Source organism: Dermacentor variabilis, chromosome 3 (genome assembly GCF_050947875.1).
Source record: "Dermacentor variabilis isolate Ectoservices chromosome 3, ASM5094787v1, whole genome shotgun sequence".
NCBI classification, from domain to species: domain Eukaryota; kingdom Metazoa; phylum Arthropoda; class Arachnida; order Ixodida; family Ixodidae; genus Dermacentor; species Dermacentor variabilis.
In genome coordinates, this window is record NC_134570.1 from 119,474,131 (window position 1) to 119,494,596 (window position 20,466).

Consider the following 20,466-nt stretch of genomic DNA (forward strand, 5'->3'; position numbering starts at 1 on the left):
GAACTACTGTCGACCGTAGCCATATGGTCTCATTTTTCGGCGCTTCACAAGGTTTTGGATTTGTGCAGAAAAATCAGCCACTCGCGGCTTCTCTGATCAATGAATAACACTGCCCCCCTCCCCTGTCCGTCCTTCCCCGCAATGCTATTTTATTAGGTTCACATAGGAATACGCTCTCTTTTTCTGCTAGACGTAATAAAAGGTGAAACGCTTTGCGAAAACAGCCACAGCGATATAAAAGAGGTACTTACGGAGAGTTCTCTAAACAGTTGGCTACCGAAAGGGCGAGGTGGGGAGGGTGGTATAGCACGAGTTTATTGCTTCCCATATATATGGGAGCTGGTGTCGAAAGTGTTTATGTAAAGTTGCAGTCTAAGAAAAGATACGCAGCTTCTTCTCCCTCAAAGAAATTATGAAGTTTCCTAAAGCAAACACTCAATAATGCCAGAGTAAATAATATGATCGGATATGCAGGAATACAAAAGCGTTCCATTCGCCTGAACCGAGAGCTTGTTGAAAGCGCGTTTTCACCACGCAGACTGATGTTGAGTGAGGAGGTACAAACATGTCCCAGAACATATATATATATATATATATAATATTATATGTAACTGTTCTTCTAACTGCACGATGATTTGTGGACGTGTACTATTCAACGCTTATTTTCTTACTAAAATATTTTCTTGACTTCAGTATATCAGACACGGATTTAAGTTTCTCTTAGCAGCTTCCGTCGCATATTTGGTTTTTGTAGAATTGCCAACCTTACTTGATGCGTCAATGAAAACAGAAAAGCTTATCTATTAAATGCACACAGAACAAATGAAGCAAGCGTGTTGGCGGATTGACGAGAAGGGGCCTCTCGTGGGCACGGCAAAGCCATGCGAACGCTTGCCCATTGTGATTGCTGCCGTTGAGACCTCACAAGTGAACGCTGTCAGTTTTCTTGCCACGTGAATGACAAAAACTCAGTACAGGTCGTGGATTGCGAACGCGTTTTAGTTCCTGTTAGGGCCCCTGGTGTGCCTAAATTGTTTAGTGCCTAAAAATCTTGTCACTATTAATAGCTATGAACGAGTGGATTCTGTCTCGACTCAGGTGAACGCCCTAGGAAGGACACGCATGCTCACAGCAGGTGACTTCACTTCACCAGGCCATGACTACGTGCCTCATTGCGAGATGTTCTGTACATCGTGTGCACAGTGTTCGGTAAAAGTAAAGGTGAATCAAACTGAAACTGGCTTGAATGCGCACACTGTGCATTTTCAATGCTCGGCACAAGCAAGGTAATTCTTTCCAAACGAAGACAGGAAGAATATATTCCTTGACCATGGACCTTTGCGTCAGTGAGTTGTCGACGACGAAACGAACCATGTTCGCTTCGTCGTTATACACAATCGTGGCGCAGCGATGCACAATTCTCGTTGCTGTTGTGTATTGCTGTACACAGTTGCAATGCACAATCGTCGTGCAGCCAACGACTGTGGTCATCCACTAACATGATTGTACACAACTAATGCTAATTAAGAATGCTTCACACGTAGTTGTGTGATCGAGTAAAGGGGTGATGGCGATAGGCAAAGGCTATCCGTTGTGATTGTCGCACCACGTGGTGTTCTTATCGGCATTAGCTGCAGTAGAAAATAAGTAGTATTTTGACTTTACAGCCAATCCTGCGCACAAGTTCCGTTTCATTAAATCTTTATCACTTTTCCTTGCTTAGGTTATGCCCATGAGCCTTCTGGGCACATTGGAACAGGTAAATCTTGGAGGATTCCAAAAAGAGTTCTCAGCTGCGTACGGCGCTTTTGCTGTGAAATACAAGAAGGGGTCCGCAGACGATGCACCGGCTTCCATGAAGGTAGAAGCCAACATTGTAAAGGTAAGTGATTGCTGTGTTTCTTGCAAAGTACGACAATGAAAACCGCAAGTACTAGTGGAAGCTGGTAACGCTTTAGTATACTGTATAGTCGAAGGTAATAGGAAACATTAACAATATCAGTCCATCTATTGAGGCAGCAAAGCGTCATCCGCCAGCAAGGTTAAGGTACGGCAAATCGACACTGCTCGCTTGACAGCATAGTTGCATACATAGCTGCTGCTTTCATCCTTGTAATATGGTGTCTTCCCACTGCTGTTCGCTTCTAAAAGTGAAGCAAGGAGCTCGTGGTAACGCCGCCAGCGGGCTAAGCCATGTTCTCTGCGGCGATAAGCATAGTGAAATGGGCGAATAAAATAAATTCTGCACACTAAACGGCGGCCAACCCAGACGACTCATGTCATTATATTTGCCTGTATACTGCGGCATGTACAAGAAACCCCTACCCCCCCCCCCCTCCATCTTCCCCAATAAAGCTCCACATGTTGTTTTTCGCCGCATCAGCTTCGTTCAAATTAGCGCTCAAGGGCAATGCTTGCTTCCGTACGAAAAATTGTTTGAGGACGTCTAGTTCATTTCTTTAAGCACAAAGAAAATTCTTGTTCCAGTGCTTGTTCTAGTGCTTAGACGGTGTGAGACGCGAATGCTCTCTACGGTATCATTACAGGCACTCACTACGGTGAGGGCGCCCGTCATGATAGCATATCAACTATTTTGTCGGCGCTTAATTGAGGGGCGCCCTTTTTATTCCGACGCAGGTTATGTGCGCACACATTTGCTAGCCAGTGGCACCCACTCTCACTGAGGCGCACAGTAACAACGTAACAACGCGCCATTATTCACAGGTATGCGGCCACTAAAGCGGCATAGACATCAGGTCGCCACCCCCCTACTGGGCTACGCAATTGGTCGCTTCGCTTCCTTTGGCAGAAGCCCTCCGTGTCAGGCATGGTGGTAAAGCATAGGTCAAACGAGAAAAATAATGCCGGCAGACTCCACGCCCTGCAGGAATCGATGTTATGCGAAGAAATGTGCTAACGAAGGTAACAAAACGACCATGATAGCACCAAGACGTAGGCGGATTTTTCATATCACGGTGAAAAAGGATAGGATTTTCGTAGGACAGGCAGCTAATCTCTGCTGCGGTCATGCTAACTTTCCCAGTGCTGTCGCTGAACTGAAGGGCTGCGAGAAGGCCTGAATACCTAAATCGAACATTGGGAATATATCTTAACATTATAATAATACATGCTCTATCACTTCCCTAGCTTTACCACAATAAGCGCATGCTTCTTCTTCCCTACTATATCTGGCTTTCTAAGTGAGTGTGCGGAGGCATCATGATCTCGCTTCAAAAAGTAATGAGCTTCCCTTTGAGATATCATAGATTGTTTCCTTCATGATGTCCCTTTTTTCTCTCTTAAGTAGTTACTCGTAGTTACTCGTATCCACGAATACTTTGTTTAGCGCAAAACAACAGACACAAGAAAGACGACAGGACAAGGCGCTACTCTCAACGGACATCATTTTATTGCGTCACTCCTTTATAGAAAGCTGAAACTAGAGGCTGAAAGTGGAGCTGAAACTATTGTCCTGTCGTCTTTCTTGTGTCTATTGTTTTGAGCTAAACAAAGTATTCATTGATTCGCACCAACTAGCCCACCAACGCATTGTTCTAGTTTCTCGTAGCAGGTTTCTTTTCCATTTCTGCCACCCATGAGATTATCTCAGCCTCTCTGACTTCCGCTTGACGTTCTTTGTTGCCATGTTGCTCACCTTACCGGTCGCATACTTGCTGGTAAGCTTCCCAGTTCTTGTCCTCCACTGTGAATCAATGTTCTTTTTGTACAAATATCTGGACACTCTCCCAGCCCATTTACTTTCTTCCATATTCCTCAGTCGTTCTTCACCAATTTTACTCTGATCTTCCCTGCCCTTGCCCTCCTTACCATGTAGTACATCATAAACAGCATGGGAGATAGAAGGCACCCCCTGTGGAATGCGGATGCGCGGATGCCCTTCAGCGGATGAGAAATAACAACAGCTGAGAAATAACAAGCCAACTGATATACGTCGCCCGACATCAACTCACGCGGCGGTGTCGCTTCGTGGCCGAATAAATAGCTCAAGACGCCCACCTGCCGCTTGGCTCTATTGCGCCTAACGTTGATGCAAACATTCAGGACTCTGAAATGACAACTGCACAATATTGCCCTTGCGCACCTGTCCTTGATACGACGTCCCAGTTTCAAGTCCAAGAGCCTCCCTCCTCCTTTTGTGCTGAGCTTCTTGCTGTTCGAGAAGCGTTGTGCTCTGTGACCGCCTTTCCCATAGTCCCCACGGCCCGCATGGTCATCCGCCCTGATGCCCTCTAGGTGACGCGGCTTCTGCGACGCGTCACTCGCAGCCCTGAAATATGTCAACAGATCCATCTTCTGGAAGCACGCATCCCACAGCCAATATATGTCGAGTGGATCCCATGCCACCTTCTAAGCTCCTAAAGCCGTGCGGATTCTGCGACGCGTATAGCGACCTCTCCATCGTCACTGTCTCAGCTCTTTCACATAGGTGATGCCAGCTTGCTTTTAACAAGAAACGAGTACCTCCAGCGCCGTACACGTGCTCTCATACCTGCGTGTGCGGTAAACCTTCCCCGCGGTCTTACCCGTTCAGACGGTGTTGCGCTTCGGAGGGTCCGGGTCGGGATAGCCCTCACTCCTGCGTGACTCGGAAGTGGCAGCACTTTCGCCAGTTATATCCTCCTCCTGGGTGTCCAGTCTGCAAGTCACGAAATGCTGAAGCCGACATCCACCACCTGCTGTGGGTTTGCCGTGCATTGAAACTGACGAGGCTCCGGCACCTCGCAGCAGCTGGACTTTCGCCACGTAATCCGAGCGATTGGACTGCGTGGACGCAGGGACCACATTATCTATCCCTCTTGGACTTCATTGGATCCGCAAATCTTCTTTTCATTCATTTAATCATCCTTATTCACCCCCATCCCGTAACCCTTATTGCCTTGAGGCATTTACCCCCGCATTAAAAAAATTCTGCAGCATTAATTAGTGGGTAGCAGTAGTCGTAATCAAGCCTAATAACAGGTATAGGCTAAAGGTAGTACAAGCCTACGCTCCAATGTCCACTCATTATGATGATGAAGTAGATCAGTTTTATGAAGATGTTGAATTTGCGATGGAAAAAGTTCAAACTCAGTATACCGTAGTAATGGGCGACTTCAATGCAAATGTAGAAAAAAATCAAGCTTGAACAAGTAATTGGCAACTACCGTGTGGATTCTAGGAACGCTAGAGAAGAGATGCTGGTAGAATTTCCGGAAAGGAATAAGCTGCGAATGATATACACATTCTTCAAGAAGGGAAGCCACAGAAAGTGGACCTTAAGAAGTGCTAATGGTGAAACAAGAAATTAAATATATTTCATACTCTCTGCCGATTCCAGCATAGTGATGGATGTTGAAATGTTAAAGTGCAGTGAACATAGGTAAGTGAGGTCTAAGATTCACGTCAATTTGAAGAAAGACTATAATTGGTCAGAAAGAAACAGGCCAATTACAAGCACTGAGAGCAAAAGCAGACCAAATCAGGCTGCTACTTGAAAGAAATATGCAGCCTTAGAACAGAGAGTGAACATTACATAGTGGTACTGAATGAAACCTTAACAAGAGCGGCTTCAAAGGCAGCAATTCAAGTGGAAGGTAAGGCTCCAAGGCAACCCGTAGGCAAGCTGCCCAGAGTAACAAAGAACCTAATAAAAAATGACAAATAATGTCAGTGGGCAACTCAAAAGGGCCAACAATCATAAAATAAGGGATATTCGAAATTTTAACATGAGAAAGACTAAGGAAGCAATAAAAAATGGACGCATAATGAAATCAGTAAGAGGAAAACTTGGCATAGTACAACCCAAGATGTATGTACTGGAAGGTGAGCAGGGTAATATTGTGACGTTCGCGTATATTTCGTAAACTGATGCTACGGAACAGCCGCCACAGTGTGGCTGCACTGAGGAGAAGGAAGACGACGTGGCCACCGCTTGATAGCGTCGCCATCATTGCCACCGCTTGTCTACGTGTAAATATATTGTAGACTCGTACGTCAGCTACACGTAACATTAATTTGGTGGAGGTGGACGTTCCCCGTACCCGTCATGGAGCTTCGCAGCGGTCGCAACGGCGACAGTGCAACTTCGGCTCCTGCTGGCGGCACTTCCTCTACGCAACCGTCTCCGCCTGCAGCCCCGACCTACGTCGCCATTTCCCCACCTCGGGATCCTGGTATTTTCAACGGAGTCGGCAGTCCTGATGTTGACGACTGGCTCCGCTTATACGAACGTGTCAGCACCAGTCACAGGTGGGATTCGACTATTATGCTCGCGAACGTTGTTTTCTACCTCGACGGAGCTCCACTTGCATGGTTCCAGACTCACGAAGAGGAGATCTCGAGCTGGGATCTCTTCAAAGAGAAGCTCCGCGACCTTTTTGGCAATCCCTTCGGTCGTCAAGTCAATGCCAAGAAAGCCCTAGCCACACGTGTACAGACGTCGACCGAGTCCTACGTGTCCTACATTCTCGACGTCTTGGCCCTTTGTGCCAAGGCTGACCCGACCATGTCTGAGGACGATAAGGTAAATCACGTCCTCAAAGGGATTGCTGACGACGCCTTCCATTTACTGGTGTTTACCAACGTCACCAGCATCGATACGATCCTCAAGGAGTGCCGCCGTCTTGAGCATGCTAAAAGCCGCCGGTTATCCCAGCACATCACGCGACTTCCCAACACAGCTGCTACGTCATCCTGTGACGACCTCTTCCACCAGCCGTCGCGATGTGACAACTTGACTCGCATTATTCGTCGTGAGGTCGAAGCGGCACAACCGGCGGCCCCTTCATTTCCGTCACCTGATCATTCTCCGGTGACAATCTCCTTGATCCAGGCCATCGTCCGTCAAGAGTTATCCAACGTCGGCCTGCACTCCATTCGTTCCGCATGCTCGGAACCTCTCTCTCCACGCACGGCCCCACCGCGCCCTTCTTACTCTTATGGACAGCGCAACCCCTCCGAATGGCGAACCGTGGACGACAAGCCGATCTGTTTTAACTGCCGACACATTGGACATGTCGCTCGCCACTGCCGCAGCCGCTGGACTTCCCCCACACGCTATTCTCCTAATTACCACCCTCGCCCCTCTAGTGCGTCCTTTTCCTTCGCCCCTTCTATGCCCACCCCATCATCTGACCCTGCGACGCCTTTGACACGACCCCGCTACTCCCGCTCGCCTTCTCCCTCCCGTCGTCAATCTCGCTCGCCCCCGTCTCGCCGTGCTCCTTCTCCGACCTACTCGCCGCACCCCCGACCGGAAAACTAGACAGCGCAGCTTCTGGAGGTGAAGCTGCAAAGACGACATTGGCTCAAAATCCTCGCTTCACCTTACCGACGAACAAGAATCTTTTGGACGTTCTCGTCGACAATGTTCCTGTGTGCGCGTTGATTGACACCGGGGCGCATGTGTCCATTATGAGTGCTGCTCTTCGCCGTCGGCTCAAGAAAGTTCTGACGCCTGCCCCGAACCGATTTGTACAAGTCGCCGACGGAGGGACTGTCGCTATTGTTGGCATGTGCTCTGCCCGACTCACCATTGCTGAGAGACACACCGTCGTTCTCTTCACCGTCATCGAGCATTGCCCTCACGAACTCATTCTCGGTCTGGATTTTCTTGCCCATCATTCTGCCCTCATTGACTGTTCGGCCGGCTCACTTCACCTTGACTTGCCTCTTCTTGCCATCAGTTTACGAAAAGGCATTGGATTGAGTAGACATACCAGCAGTCATATAGGTATTACGTAAACAAGGAGCACAGACCGCTTACATAGGTATCTTGGAAAACACCTACGCAGATTCCGCAGCTGCCTTAAATCTCCAGAAGAAAAGCAGGAAGATACCTATAAAGAAAGAGGTCAAACAAGGAGACACAATATCTGCAATGCTCTTCACTGCATGCTACCAAGGAGTATTCGAGCTATTAAACTGGGAAGGCTTAGGAGGCAGGATCAACGGCGAATATCTCGGCAACCTTTGGTTTGCTGATGACATTATCCTGTTCAGCAACAGTGCAGAGGAGCTACAACAAATGCTGCCCTTAAAAGAAAGATTGTAAGAGTAGGGTTGAAGATTAATATGCAGAATACAAAGATAATGATGTATAACCAGGCTTGGGAACAAGAACTCAGTCAGGCTCTAGAGTGTGTGAAGGAATACGTTTACCTAGATCAATTACTCCCAGGGGACCCTGATGATGAGAAGGAACTTTAGAGACGAATAAAAATGGGTTAAAGCGCATACAACAGACATTATCAGATCCTGACTGGACGCTTGGCATTATCACTGAAAAGAAAAGTGTACAATCAGTGTATTTTACCAGTGCTGACATATGGGGCTGAAACTTGAATGTCACAAAGAAGCTTGAGAAAATGTAAAGGACCACGCAAAGAGCGATGGAACGAAGAATGTTAGGCATAACTTTAAGAGACATAGAGTAGTTTGAATCAGAGAGTAAACGGAGATAGCCGATATTCTAATTGACATTAAGAGAAAACAAGTGTGTCTGAGCAGGTCATGTAATGCGTAGGTTTGATAACCGGTGGACCAATAGGGTTACAGAATGGGTGCCAAGAGAAGGTAAGCGCTATCGAATACAGCAGATGACTAGTGGGGTGATGAAATCAGAAAATTCACGGATTCTAGTTGGAATTGGTCGGCGCAGGGAAGCGGTAATTGGAAATCGCAGGGTGAGGCCTTCGTTCTGCAGTGGACATAAATGCCCGCCGCAGCCGAAAGCTCGCCCAGTGGTCGCCCACCGCAACTACCCAATGAATACAGACGTCTGGCGCGTTCCTGAACACCGCCCGCTCTGCTACCACTGCGGAAAAACGGGTCACTTCTAACGTCCACGCCCATACCGGGAAGGGTTCGCCTTCAGTGCTGCGCATCCACAGCAAGGCCAACGCCTTGCTGTGGATGCGCCGTCACCAGGCCGCCACTCTGCGGCCTGGTGACGGCGAACGGCACGGTCCCTCGGCGATCGTCCCGTTCGCCGTCACCAGGCCGCTACCTGTCGCCGCAGCGCCGGCCCTAGAATGGCCCAGCCTGTTGCCCAGCGCAGCGTAGGGACCAGCAGCCACTGGGTGAGGTATCGGCGTTTCAGCAGCAGAATTTTCCCCTGGGGTGACGAGCCATTCGTTCGTAGCTGGTTGATTCCTGGGAGTCGCTCATCAGTCCTTGTGGCGGTCTCGTATGCCTTTTCTCCCTGATCCGGTCTGGTGAAACTGGGCTTGCAAACCAGTCTCACAACTTTTCGTCTCCTGGTCGGGCAAGCAATCACCCCAGAACAGTGCCGGACCCACAACCACAATGCAAGCGAGCAGAACTCCACCCCCCCCCCAACATACACCAAGTATTTACAAAAAAAAAAGAAAACCCGCTACTGCTTTCCCATCCCTCTTGCGCGACCTACCCCCCCCCCACCCCGCGCCCCCCCCCCAGCCATTTGTTGAAAGCGTGAAGACGTGGTTACTAAAATCAACTAAAAATCAACTACAACTTCGCAATAATTAAAAAATGTATGATAAAATAATAACGCAAGAATGCCACGGATTCCAGAGGGAGCATGAGGCTTTCGCTACTCTAGGGGCAACGACTCAGACCGTCGGCATTGCCGTTATATCCAAGGTGTACTATTGAAGAGCCAAGCTCCAGCGCAAAAGACGGGCGTTTTTTGTTGACGTGGACTGTAACCTTGTGAGGGAACAGTAGTCAGTCTCTATGGTGAACCTTGAATCAGCGATATAGCAAGCTAGCTTCTGCACCGCCCATACCACGCAGGCGCATTCCTTTTCTGATGCACTGTATACTGCCTCACGAACTGAAAGCTTTCTACTGGCGTACAGTATGGGGTGTTCATTTTCGTCATCTCTCATTTGACAAAGCACCACCCCTGTGCCGCGGTCGATGGCATCACACTGAAGAATGGATGGCTTAGAGTAGTCGGGCGCTTTCAACACTGGCTGACTCGTTAGTACTTTCTTCGGCATACTGAAAGCCTTTACTTTTGCAGCATCCCACATTACCGTTTGCGGTGCTGTTTTTCTGAGAGCATCTGTGAAAGAACTTGCAAGCTCGAAATACGCGAGATATATCTTTGGTAATAACCTGCCAAACTAAGGAATGACCTTATGTCCCGCTCGGTGCGTGGTTGTGGGAAGTTGTCTGTCGCGGCCAGTTTAACCTCTGAAAGCCAGCGATGGCCTTGCCATTTTACATGACCTAGATAAGCTACCTCCGCGCGCCACAGTCGGCATTCGGAAGCCTTGACAGTTAAGTTAGCCTCTCGTAGACGACACAACATGGTTCGTAAGTGTTGCATATGATGAAGAAAAGATTGCCATGTCATGGAGATACGGAAGTGCAAACTCCTCCATTCCCCGTAGCACCTGGTCCATAAGGCTAGAGAAACAATAGGGAGCATTCTTTAGTCCAAAGCTCAGGCCTTTCGGACGAAAGGTTCCCATCGGGGAAATAATCGCCGCAAGCCTGCTTGCCCTCTCGGTCAACGGAACTTGCCATTACCTTCTGACTACATCGAGCATAGAGATGAAATTAGCCTGCTCACTCTCTCAAGCCATTCTTCTTTATGCGGTATTGGTTAGGTCTGGTTCTTCATGATTAAGCTGAGCCTGCAGTAGTCGATACACGGTGGCAGCTTCTTTCCTGGAACCTCAACGAAGATAAGAGTCGAGGTATTGTCACTCTCTCCTGGCTCGATTACACCTAGCTCTAACATCTTGTTTATTTCAGCGGCCTTGACTTGACGTTCACGAGGTGAAACGCGATAAGCTTTCGAACGAACTGAGTCCGATGAGGTTAACTGGATATTGCGAACGATCGCAGTGATCCTGCCAGGTGTGTCTGAATATATGTCTTTAAATGCAAACACGAGTTCCCTCAGTTCGGCCCTTTCATTGGGATTCAACTCCGCCTACTCTACGAGCGTGTCAATGGTCTCGTGGATGTCCTTTGCCCCCGTCACTGATGTTAATTCCAGAAAGTAGACAGACATCTCCTCAGCTTGGTTTAGCGACATGTTCACAATGGCATCCCTATGCAGGTAGGGTTTACGCAGATTACTGTGGTACAATTCTGATGTCTTTCGTTTTCCCAGTACCTTGATTACGTAGTTTGTTTATGATAATTTCTGAATTATGTCAACCGATCCTTCCCATTCAACCTGTATGTTTTTTAAGGAGGGTTTCAGGATTATTACCTTTTCCTCAACTTCAAAGCGTCGCGGTCGAGCTGTCCTGACATAGTAACGCTTAGCATTTCTTCGTGCCTTGCGCATTTCCTGCCCTGCTATTTGTTGAGATGTGTGCAGTCGGTCTAACAGCTCTAGCACGTATGCCACATACAAAGGTTCATCCGCCCGGCTATCCCGGGCTTCTCGTACAATTCGAAGAGGGGACCGAAGGCAGCGACCGCAAACCAGCTCTGAAGGTGAAAAAACCTGTTGACTCGTGTGGTGCAGTTCGAAGCGCGAAAATTGATGCAGGCAAGCAAACCTCCCAATCGGCTTTGTGCTCACAACAAAGGGCTCGCAAAAGACTTTTCATAACTGAGTGGCCTTTCTCTACCACGTTTGACTGTGGCTGGTACATTGAGCTATGAATAATTTTTATACCGCATGTTGCCAGAAACGTCGAGGTCGGTGTGGTCGTAAAGACGGATCCTTGATCAGACTGGATTTCTGCGGGAAAATGTACTCGCACGATAATAGACATAAGCGGGCTGACGATCTCCACCGAGCTTAGTTCTTTGAGGGGCACCGGCTCTGGGAATTTCGTTGCAGGGCATAGCATAGCGAGAATATGCCAATAGCCAGACTGCGTTGCAAGAAGTGGTCCCACTGTGTCTATTATGAGCCTGCGAAACAGCTTTGTAATAATGGAAACAAGTTTCATTGGCACTTTAGCCTTGTCTCTGGGCTTGCCTATGCGTTGACATGTGTCGCACCTTGTTACAAGTGCTTCCACTTCCCGAAAGCAGCCTGGCCAGTAAAATTCCTGCTGTAAGCGGCCTTTTGTTTTCCGAACTACCAGATGCCCTGTCCAAAAACACCCGTAAACCAGGTGCAGGAGCTGCTCACCATAGGGATGCGGCACCATGAGTTGGTCGAATGGCACTCCATTTCGAGTGGCCTACTTTCTATAGAGGATGCCTGCCCTCTTCAGGAACATTACGTTCTGTTTGGCCACACCTTCTTTCGCGTCTGGCCTTAGGTTGCGCAGCGTGTCATCTTTTCTGGTTCAGGAATCAATGTGGCAGGGCTTCATTCAATAACTTTCTTCTGCATTCTGCCTCGCGAGATATTTCAGGCTCCGATGCTTTACTGACCTCTTCATTAGATAGTGCACTTTCCGCAATATCCTCTATAGGGATGTCCTGTATCGTGCTGGTTGACGAATAGTCCGTCAAACCTGTTTCCTCCACCACTAGACATGCGTACAATACTTTGACCGCGAGCTCCCTTGCCTTGTAGTTAGAGCTTGTACTATTCCTTCACTAAACCCGATTCTCCTGCCTCGCAACAAATCCTCGTATTTGTTAGAAAACAAATATGGATACTGTGGCGGGAGACGCGCCGAGCTGGCGGCTTCAGTGCCTACTACTCGAAAAGGGCCTTCGATGCGATTCTTTGCCATAGGGAGACAAACACTGGATGCCTCTACGGTTTGCCTTATCCAAGGAACATTCTCCGATGAACTGGCCTTCGTCCGCCTACGACGGGTGCACCACTTCCATTGTGGCTGCCGAGTCGCGAAGCACCCGACACGGTTTGCCGTTGAACATGAAGTAGTGATTGTACGGTTCTAGCTGTTTCAGATCTTTCTCGTTACTATATAGTGACATTAACACTAGTTTGGGATTTCCACAATCCACAGAGATATGTTCCGTTCGCTGGCAGTTGTAGGAAACTACGGCTATCTTTGCCCCGAAAGCTTTTTTCTTTTGCCTTTCTGCTCTCTGTTCGGGGGACCCCTCCTTTCCCTTGCTCATCTCATCACTATTTTTCACCGAATCTGACCTTTCCTTTGATTTCTAGTGACTCAACTTTGACCATCGCTCTGCCTTGTCGGGTCTGTATTTATTCATCACCTTCGTAGGAGCTTGTTTGCCTTCGAACACAAGGCGAGTTACGTACTCCTCAGCGAGATCGGCTGCTCTCCTGATAGTGTCCACGCCTGGCTTATCCTGAACCTAATACTTCATATTTTCTGGCAGTCGCCGGTAGAAGTGTTCTAATGCAGTGCACTGCATTGTCTTTTCGGCATTGCCAAGTGCACCCTCTTCGCTGAGCCATTCTTTCAGGATTACATCCAAGGGGTATGCGAAATCCGAGTATCACTCACTTTTGGTCTGCTCTACCTCCCTGATTTTTCGCCTGAATGCTTCGGCTGACAATGCATACCTTTTAACCAGATTCGCTTTGACTTTATCGAAGTCCTCTGCTTCTTCGTTCCCCATGCAGGCAATGATATCAGCTACCTCACGTGGCAGCAGCGTAAGCAGTTACGGCCACGTGTTTCTCGCGAATTATGCCTTCTCACACGTGAGCTCCAACTGCACCAGAAAAAGACGTATGTCCCCTCCTACTGCGTAGGGTGCCATCAAGTCTGTCATTCCGCGCTAGCTTTCTCGTGCTTCTGAGCTAGGTCTAGTATTGTGAGCCTTCAGAAGCTCAATATCTAGGCGCCTCATTTCGAGCTCGGGTTCTTCTTTGGCTTCTAGGCGCTTACGCTTTTCCTTTTCCTCCTTATCCGCAATGCTCTCTAGGCATTCCTTCAGTTCATCGTCGTCTGCCCCGATCGCTTTGATCGCCTCAATGATCTGCGGCTTTCTTTTTGATTCGGCAACTTGGAGGCCCAACTCTCTGGCCAAGCTAAACGATTCCGGCTTCTTTACTGCCTTCAAGTCCATGGCAGTCCTTAGTGCTGCTAACTCTTCGCACTATAATAACCTCGATGTACTCAAAACTTACGTCAGCGGTTAAAGATAAATCACTGCTCTATACTTCCCCAAAAAATACGTAATGTCAAGTGATATCTTAGTGAAGAAAAGCCATGCACTCACCATATCCAGTCATGAATCCTGACACCTTCCTTCCGAACGTTGTTACCAGGACGAAGAGGAGACGATCTCTTAGATGTCGTCCAAAGTTGAGGTCTCTAGGGTTGCGTATCCCATCGCTGCCAACCAGTTGTTGCGACGCCTGATTCTTCAACTTCGACCGGCGTTACTATTGGGTAGCGTGGCGTTGTCGGCAGGCTGCAGGCGTCCGGTAGACCGTGGCAACCAGGCAGGGACGGGACGATTTCTAATGCGCAACTTGCATTGTTTATTCTATGGTTGGTGAAGGATATTGAATACAATGTATGAAATCAAAAAGTACATTGCGGGGCCGCTTAAATAGGCCCACTAACATCGTAGGCGGGGTCTTGCTCACGTCAACGTCACATGGCATACACTGTGTCTGGTCGGGGATAGCGGCGGATCCCTTCTCCCAGGTGACGCTGCAGGTGCTTGCGTCCTCTGGCGGCAACTCACGGAGTGTGGTCAGGGATGGGCGGCTAATCCATTGTCCCAGGTGACGTTTGCACGTGCTTGCCTCCTCTGGCGGCAACCCACGGAGTCAGGTCGGGGATGAGTGGCTGGTCCTTTCTTCCAGGTGACGTTTGCACGGGCTTGCCCCTTCTGGCGGCAACCCGGGGGTCCTGTCTGGTTCGCGGAAAGCGTTCTCTCCGAGAGTTGGACAGTTCGCGGAAAGGGTTCTCCCCTTCTTTGTACACACATAAAGGGGCACGAAATCGCAGCGGGGCGCCGGCAGACTGGCAAGCACTCGAGACAACCATAGCAAATTAGGAATCCATCCTCCTTTTCGGCTAGGCATGGTCTTTGAGCATCCTTTACACCCTGGGTGCTACACGCCAACCGTAACAAGTCAGTATAGAATTCTTCCGCTGCTTTCACTGTACATTTGAGATTGCTGACGATATTACCCTGCTTATCCTTCTGTCCATACATCTTGGTTTCTCCTTTGCCAAGTTTCTTGCTCACTCATTTCACGCTGCGTTCATTTTTTACGGCTTCCTCAGTGTTTCTCACGTTATAATTTCGCACATTTCTTAATTTCTCCTGGTTGATCAGTTTTGACACTTCCACAAATTCTTCTCTTGATTAGGAAACTTTCATTCTTTTCGTTTCTTTATTAGGTCCTTTGTTACTTAGGAGGTTGCCTACCAGTTGTCTTGGTGCCTTACCATCACTTCAATTACTGCCTCTGAAGCCAGCATAGTTGCAGTTCCATTCATTACCTATATGTCATCTTCGCCTCTCTTTTGAAGGCTGAATATTTGTTTGCAAGTGCTAGCCGGAATTGGTTTCCTTTTACCATTACTGCGTGTACGTTGACCTGTTTATTCGTCACCAATTTTATTCTCTTCAAGTTCAGGAGAATCCTGGGCCTTACGAACCTATGATCATTGCGCTTTACCTAACATTTCAACATCTTTCAATATGCTGGGAACGGTAGAAGGTATGAAATCTATTTCATTTCTTGTTTCACCATCGCGGATATTGCAGGTTCACTTTCTGTTGCTACGCTTCTTGAAGAACGTGTTAATTATTCGCAGCTTCTTCCTTTCCGCGAATTCTACCAGCATCTCTCCTCTAGCGTTCCTATAGTCGACGCCGTAGTTGCCAATTGCTTAGATATGTATATTTATTGGAGACTTATACGTGCATTTAAATAACTTTTTGTAAGGTTTTGTGTATGCGTGCAGTAAACTTTGTCTTCTGTGACGCTTTTTTGCCATTTGTCAGGATGTATCTTTACCTTTGTGCATTCCCTTGTATCTTCGTATTTGTAATGTACCATGGCGACTCAAATGAAAGAGAGCCAACCCACCCCGCGCAGTAATGGTTCAGTTCATTATCTGTGAGACGTGCGCGTAGCACGCATGCATCTCTCATTTACGGCGAACACTGCATTTCATTGACCACTGTGAAGCGTTGGAGAAAACGGTGCAGAGAAGGGCGTGACAGTTGTAAAGACGATCCAAAACCGGGCCAAAGCCACCACGCAATCACCCCCAACTCATTTGCAAGGACTGATGAGCTGTTTAGACAAAAACGGAGGATAAGCATCGATCAACTGGCAAAGCGTGTGAACTTCAGTCGCGGCTCGGTTCACAGCATAATTCATGAACGTCTCGATTATCGGCTCTTGCGTGCGCAATGGGTACCCATGATTTTGAACCACACCCAGGAGACGGATAGGCTCGGCGCTGCTTTGACTCATCTGATCCGGTATCACATTGAGGGTGACGACTTCTTGTCTGCAGTTGTGACTGGGGAAGAATCATAATGCCACTACTACGGGCCTGAAACACGACGGCAAAGCTTGCAGTGGAAACATTTGAATTCACCCCCACTGAAGAAATCAAAGGCTGTCATTTCCGCCAAAAACGTGTTGTTGACTTATTTTTCAATCGTCAGGGGCCATTACCGAACGAATTTGCTAAACCTTGAGATAATAGCAATCGGTTCCGATATTGTGAAACGCCAGACCGTCTGCGTGTCGCAGTCAAGAACAAACGACGTGGAAAATTGACGAATCGGACCATTTTGCTCCACGAGAATTCCCGTCCCCACGTCGCTGATGGGGTCGGCACAAAACGGGCGAAGTTCAATTGGCAAACGCCGCAACTTCCGCCATACAGCCCATAGCTGTTACCTTGCGACTTCCACATTTTGGGCAACTGAAAAAACAGCTCAAAGGAACCAGATTTGTGTCTGACGATGACTTGAAAGAGTTTGACTTGTAGAACCCAAGGAGTTTTATAAGACGGGAATCACGCGACTCGTTAGTCAGTGGGACAAATGTCTAAATGTTCATGGAGGCTACTTTTAAATAAAGTACCCCGTTAGTTATATATTCGCATTGGCTCACATTCATGTGACTCGCCCTCGTATATTTTGGAGAACTCCTACTTATTTATATGTGCTCTGTTGCGACTATTATTTCGGTGCAATTACTCACAATACACGATCGGTGACAGCTCTCCTGTCGTTGAGATTTTTTCCTGGTTGTTGCGCACGTACAAAAATGTAAACAAGGTTCTTGAATGAGAAAGTTTCAGTAAAATATTTCTCCTGAACTTGTTCATTTCATGGCCTTTACATTCTTTTATATCAGCGGCACGCGCTGCTTTGCTGGTCTCAAAGTTATGTAGCTGTAAACTTCGTGTAATATTTACTTTACTTATTAAATAGACAGAAAACATGGAAGCAGTGATATCAGTTATTTCTGGCAAACTTTTTTGACATACGAGCATATCCTTTTGTGAAAAAATACATACTGTGAGCATTAATTTACCCCTTCATCTTCATCATCTGTAAATATTCATCATAATGGCCAGCGTCATCGTTTTTAGCGCGCGACCTGCGAAATAAACCGTTGCGGCTTTACAGCTCTCTAGCAAGTGGTGGAGGTGCGGATGGAGGTGCGAGGTGCGCGGCAGGACCTCTCTCTCTAAACTTCTCGACGACGTTCTCCGTGCGTCGAATACCATCCATAAAACGACTTCTAGCTACCACCTTCAAACTAATGGTCTCACGGAGCGCTTTCATCGCACGCTGTCCGACATGATATCTATGTACATCAACCCTTAGCACACCAATTGGGATGTCATTCTACCATCCGTCACTTTCGCATACAACACCGCCGTCCAACGCACTACGGGGTACTCGCCCTTTTCCTTGTGTATGGCCGCCAACCGATCACTACCTTCGACGTTTCTTTCTTCGGTGTCACCGTGCCTTCGTACACATAAGTGTGTAAGCAGTTCGTTTCGCACATTGCCTGGTGTCGCAAACGTGCCCGCCTCAACACCGACGCCAGTCAACAAGACCGGAAAATTCGCTACGATGCATCTCACCGTGTCGTTTCCTTCCACCCTGGAGGCGAAGTGTTCTGTGGACCCCAGTTCGCGCTCCGGGATTGTGCGAAAAATTTCAGGTCCGTTTTATCGGGCCCTACATTGTTCGGGAGCAGACTTCGCCGGTTAACTATCGTATCACTCCAGTTGTTCCACCTTTGGACGGCCGCTGCCGTGACACAGATATTGTGCATGTTTCGCGTTTAAAGCCTTTCCTACGGCGTTTCCCGCCATATCCAGCGTAACAAGCGGCCAGGTTGGCCGCTTTCACGCGCGGGGGAAATAGTGTGAGCATTATTTTACCCCTTCAGCTTCTTCATCTGTATATATTCATCCTCATGGCCAGCGTCATCGTTTTTAGCGTGCGACCTGCGAAATAAATCGTTGCGGCTTAACAGCTGTCTCGCAATATTTTACTTGACAGTGCGTAGCGTTCAAGAATTATTTTGCAGCACCTTTGGCAATGACAATGCAGTTATTACTCATGTCTTTGATCCCTCGATAAATTCTATAAGGAGCAAGTAGAACTGCAACGTCAGCTCCCCTTCCCCCCGAACGAAAGTTCTGGCTACGCCATTGCCTACCGATAAGGTGAGCTGGGCAGATGCAGCCAAGGGCGCGCGAAAGTGCGAGGTCTCCGGCGTAACTGCCTCAGAACATACAGTCACCAGTAACATTTACAATGAAGTTATTGCAGAAATAAAGCGCGAGAACGCGATGCTCAGCAGCCTAGTACAACAGCTAACCCAAGAGGTGCAAAATTCAGAAAGTTCGCGCCTCCCACGCAACCCCCTCGACCCGCTCCCGTCAGCACACCTTCTCCAAGCAACAACGGCAAGGAAGAGGACAAAGCAACCCCGCCTGCGAAATAGCGAGCCGTGCGCGGTCATGAAACCAGCCGCGCGGAACAGGCGAGATCGGAAGTTAAAGCCACGCTCACCGAACTGCACAGCGCAATGGCAAATCTGCCTGCGATCATATCCGGCCTTACGATGGCAAAGCTTGTGGAATGTGCGATGTGGGCACCATCCCTGTCACTATGCCCGCAGCTGAACGCGACCACTCATTAGATAAATCCCATCATAATCCCAGAGGTTCCCATGATGAAACCGCCCCCCCCCCCTTCCCTGGTGCGCCGTTCCAGTTTCAAACAGCTCCTTATTTACGACTCCAGGATGGCCAGGCACGATAAAGAACTACTGGTCTGGCAGTGGAACTGCAGACCAATAGCCGGGGAAAACCTGTCCTACAACAATACGTAGGGAACATCCAACGCAAACTCGATTTAATAGTGTACAAGAAGCGCATCGGCGGGAGGGGGGGGGGGGGTGGAGCAACATCCCGGGCTACCACGCCCTCGTCCGAAAATTACAAAAAGATAAAGGCATCGCCTCACTAATCAAAAAGATGCTAGTACCCACAGAACATGAGATTAAAGGTCCGCAGGCCGAGCATATTATCATAGTGATTATTCCTAACAGAACGCAAAAGAATAGCATCTTTCTCAGAACATTTGCACTTACTCCTCCAAAAAAATGGCAGCGTTTCCTCTCCCTGCTCAGAAAGGCGGCCGAGTTCACCGGCCTGAACCCGTTAATCATGGGCGGGGACTTCAACGCTCCGTGCCATACCTGGGGATACGGCCACACCGCAATGAAGAACTAATAGTTATGACAGGACTCGCAAGACTTGAAATACAAGCTCATCACAGATCCGAGTCTCCCTACGCGAATGCCCAACTCGGTTGCAAGATATACCACGCCGGACTTAACAATGATCATAAACATCGAGACGGGTACCTGGAGAAACACCCCAGGAGACTTAGGTAGCGGCCACATCATCATCGAGATCATTATCCCCCGAGCGGGAACCACCCCCCAGTGAAAAGGGTCAAATATACAGACTGCGACAAGTTCCGCAAGCACCGGGACATCAGGCTAGACGACGAGCCGATCGCAGACATTGACAGATGGATCGCGGACCTGACCAGAGATGTTGGGGATGCCATGCAAACCATCCCTCCCGAAATCCTTACGGAGATGGACAGTCGCCTCGCCCACCTCCGGGAAGCCAAGAAATCTATGCAAATCTGATGGCAAGGCCAGCAGCTCAATCGGAAGTTGAGGAAGAAGATTGCCGAACCAAACAAACAAATCGAAAAGCACTGGAAAACTTTGAGCAAGCAACAGTGGAACGAAGTCTGAAACACCGCGGAGGGTCAACTGCACAACGGAAGTACGTTGCGTCTGCAAAGGCACCTGCTGGGCGAAATCCAAAGCAAATCCATGGGAAGAGCTGACATGTGGAGACTTCTGCGCAAGGAGAAAGAGATGGCGAGCGAGAAGCAAATCGTCAAGAAACTCTACAACAAGGGCGCGATCGGAGATATTTTGTTCGATACGCGTTCTGCTCAGTTGCTGCAACGTCACAAAGTTGCAGAATGCAAAATTTGTGACAGCGGGGTGGAGAGAGCAGCCAGTCAGGAAGCGGTGATCTCCCCGGAAGTGTATTTCCGTCGTTT

The 20,466-nt window shown here is 48.4% G+C and overlaps 1 protein-coding gene across 1 annotated transcript in view; it reads left to right on the forward strand.

Annotated features, from left to right (window-relative positions):
• The window catches only part of LOC142574707 (uncharacterized), a 182,176-nt gene that overhangs the window by 78,673 nt on the left and 83,037 nt on the right, over window positions 1-20,466 (forward strand). Inside the window, exon 8 of the mRNA XM_075683735.1 lies at window positions 1,724-1,882. Within this exon, the coding sequence (XP_075539850.1) occupies window positions 1,724-1,882 (159 nt within the window). The remainder of the gene's footprint in view (window positions 1-1,723; window positions 1,883-20,466) is intronic.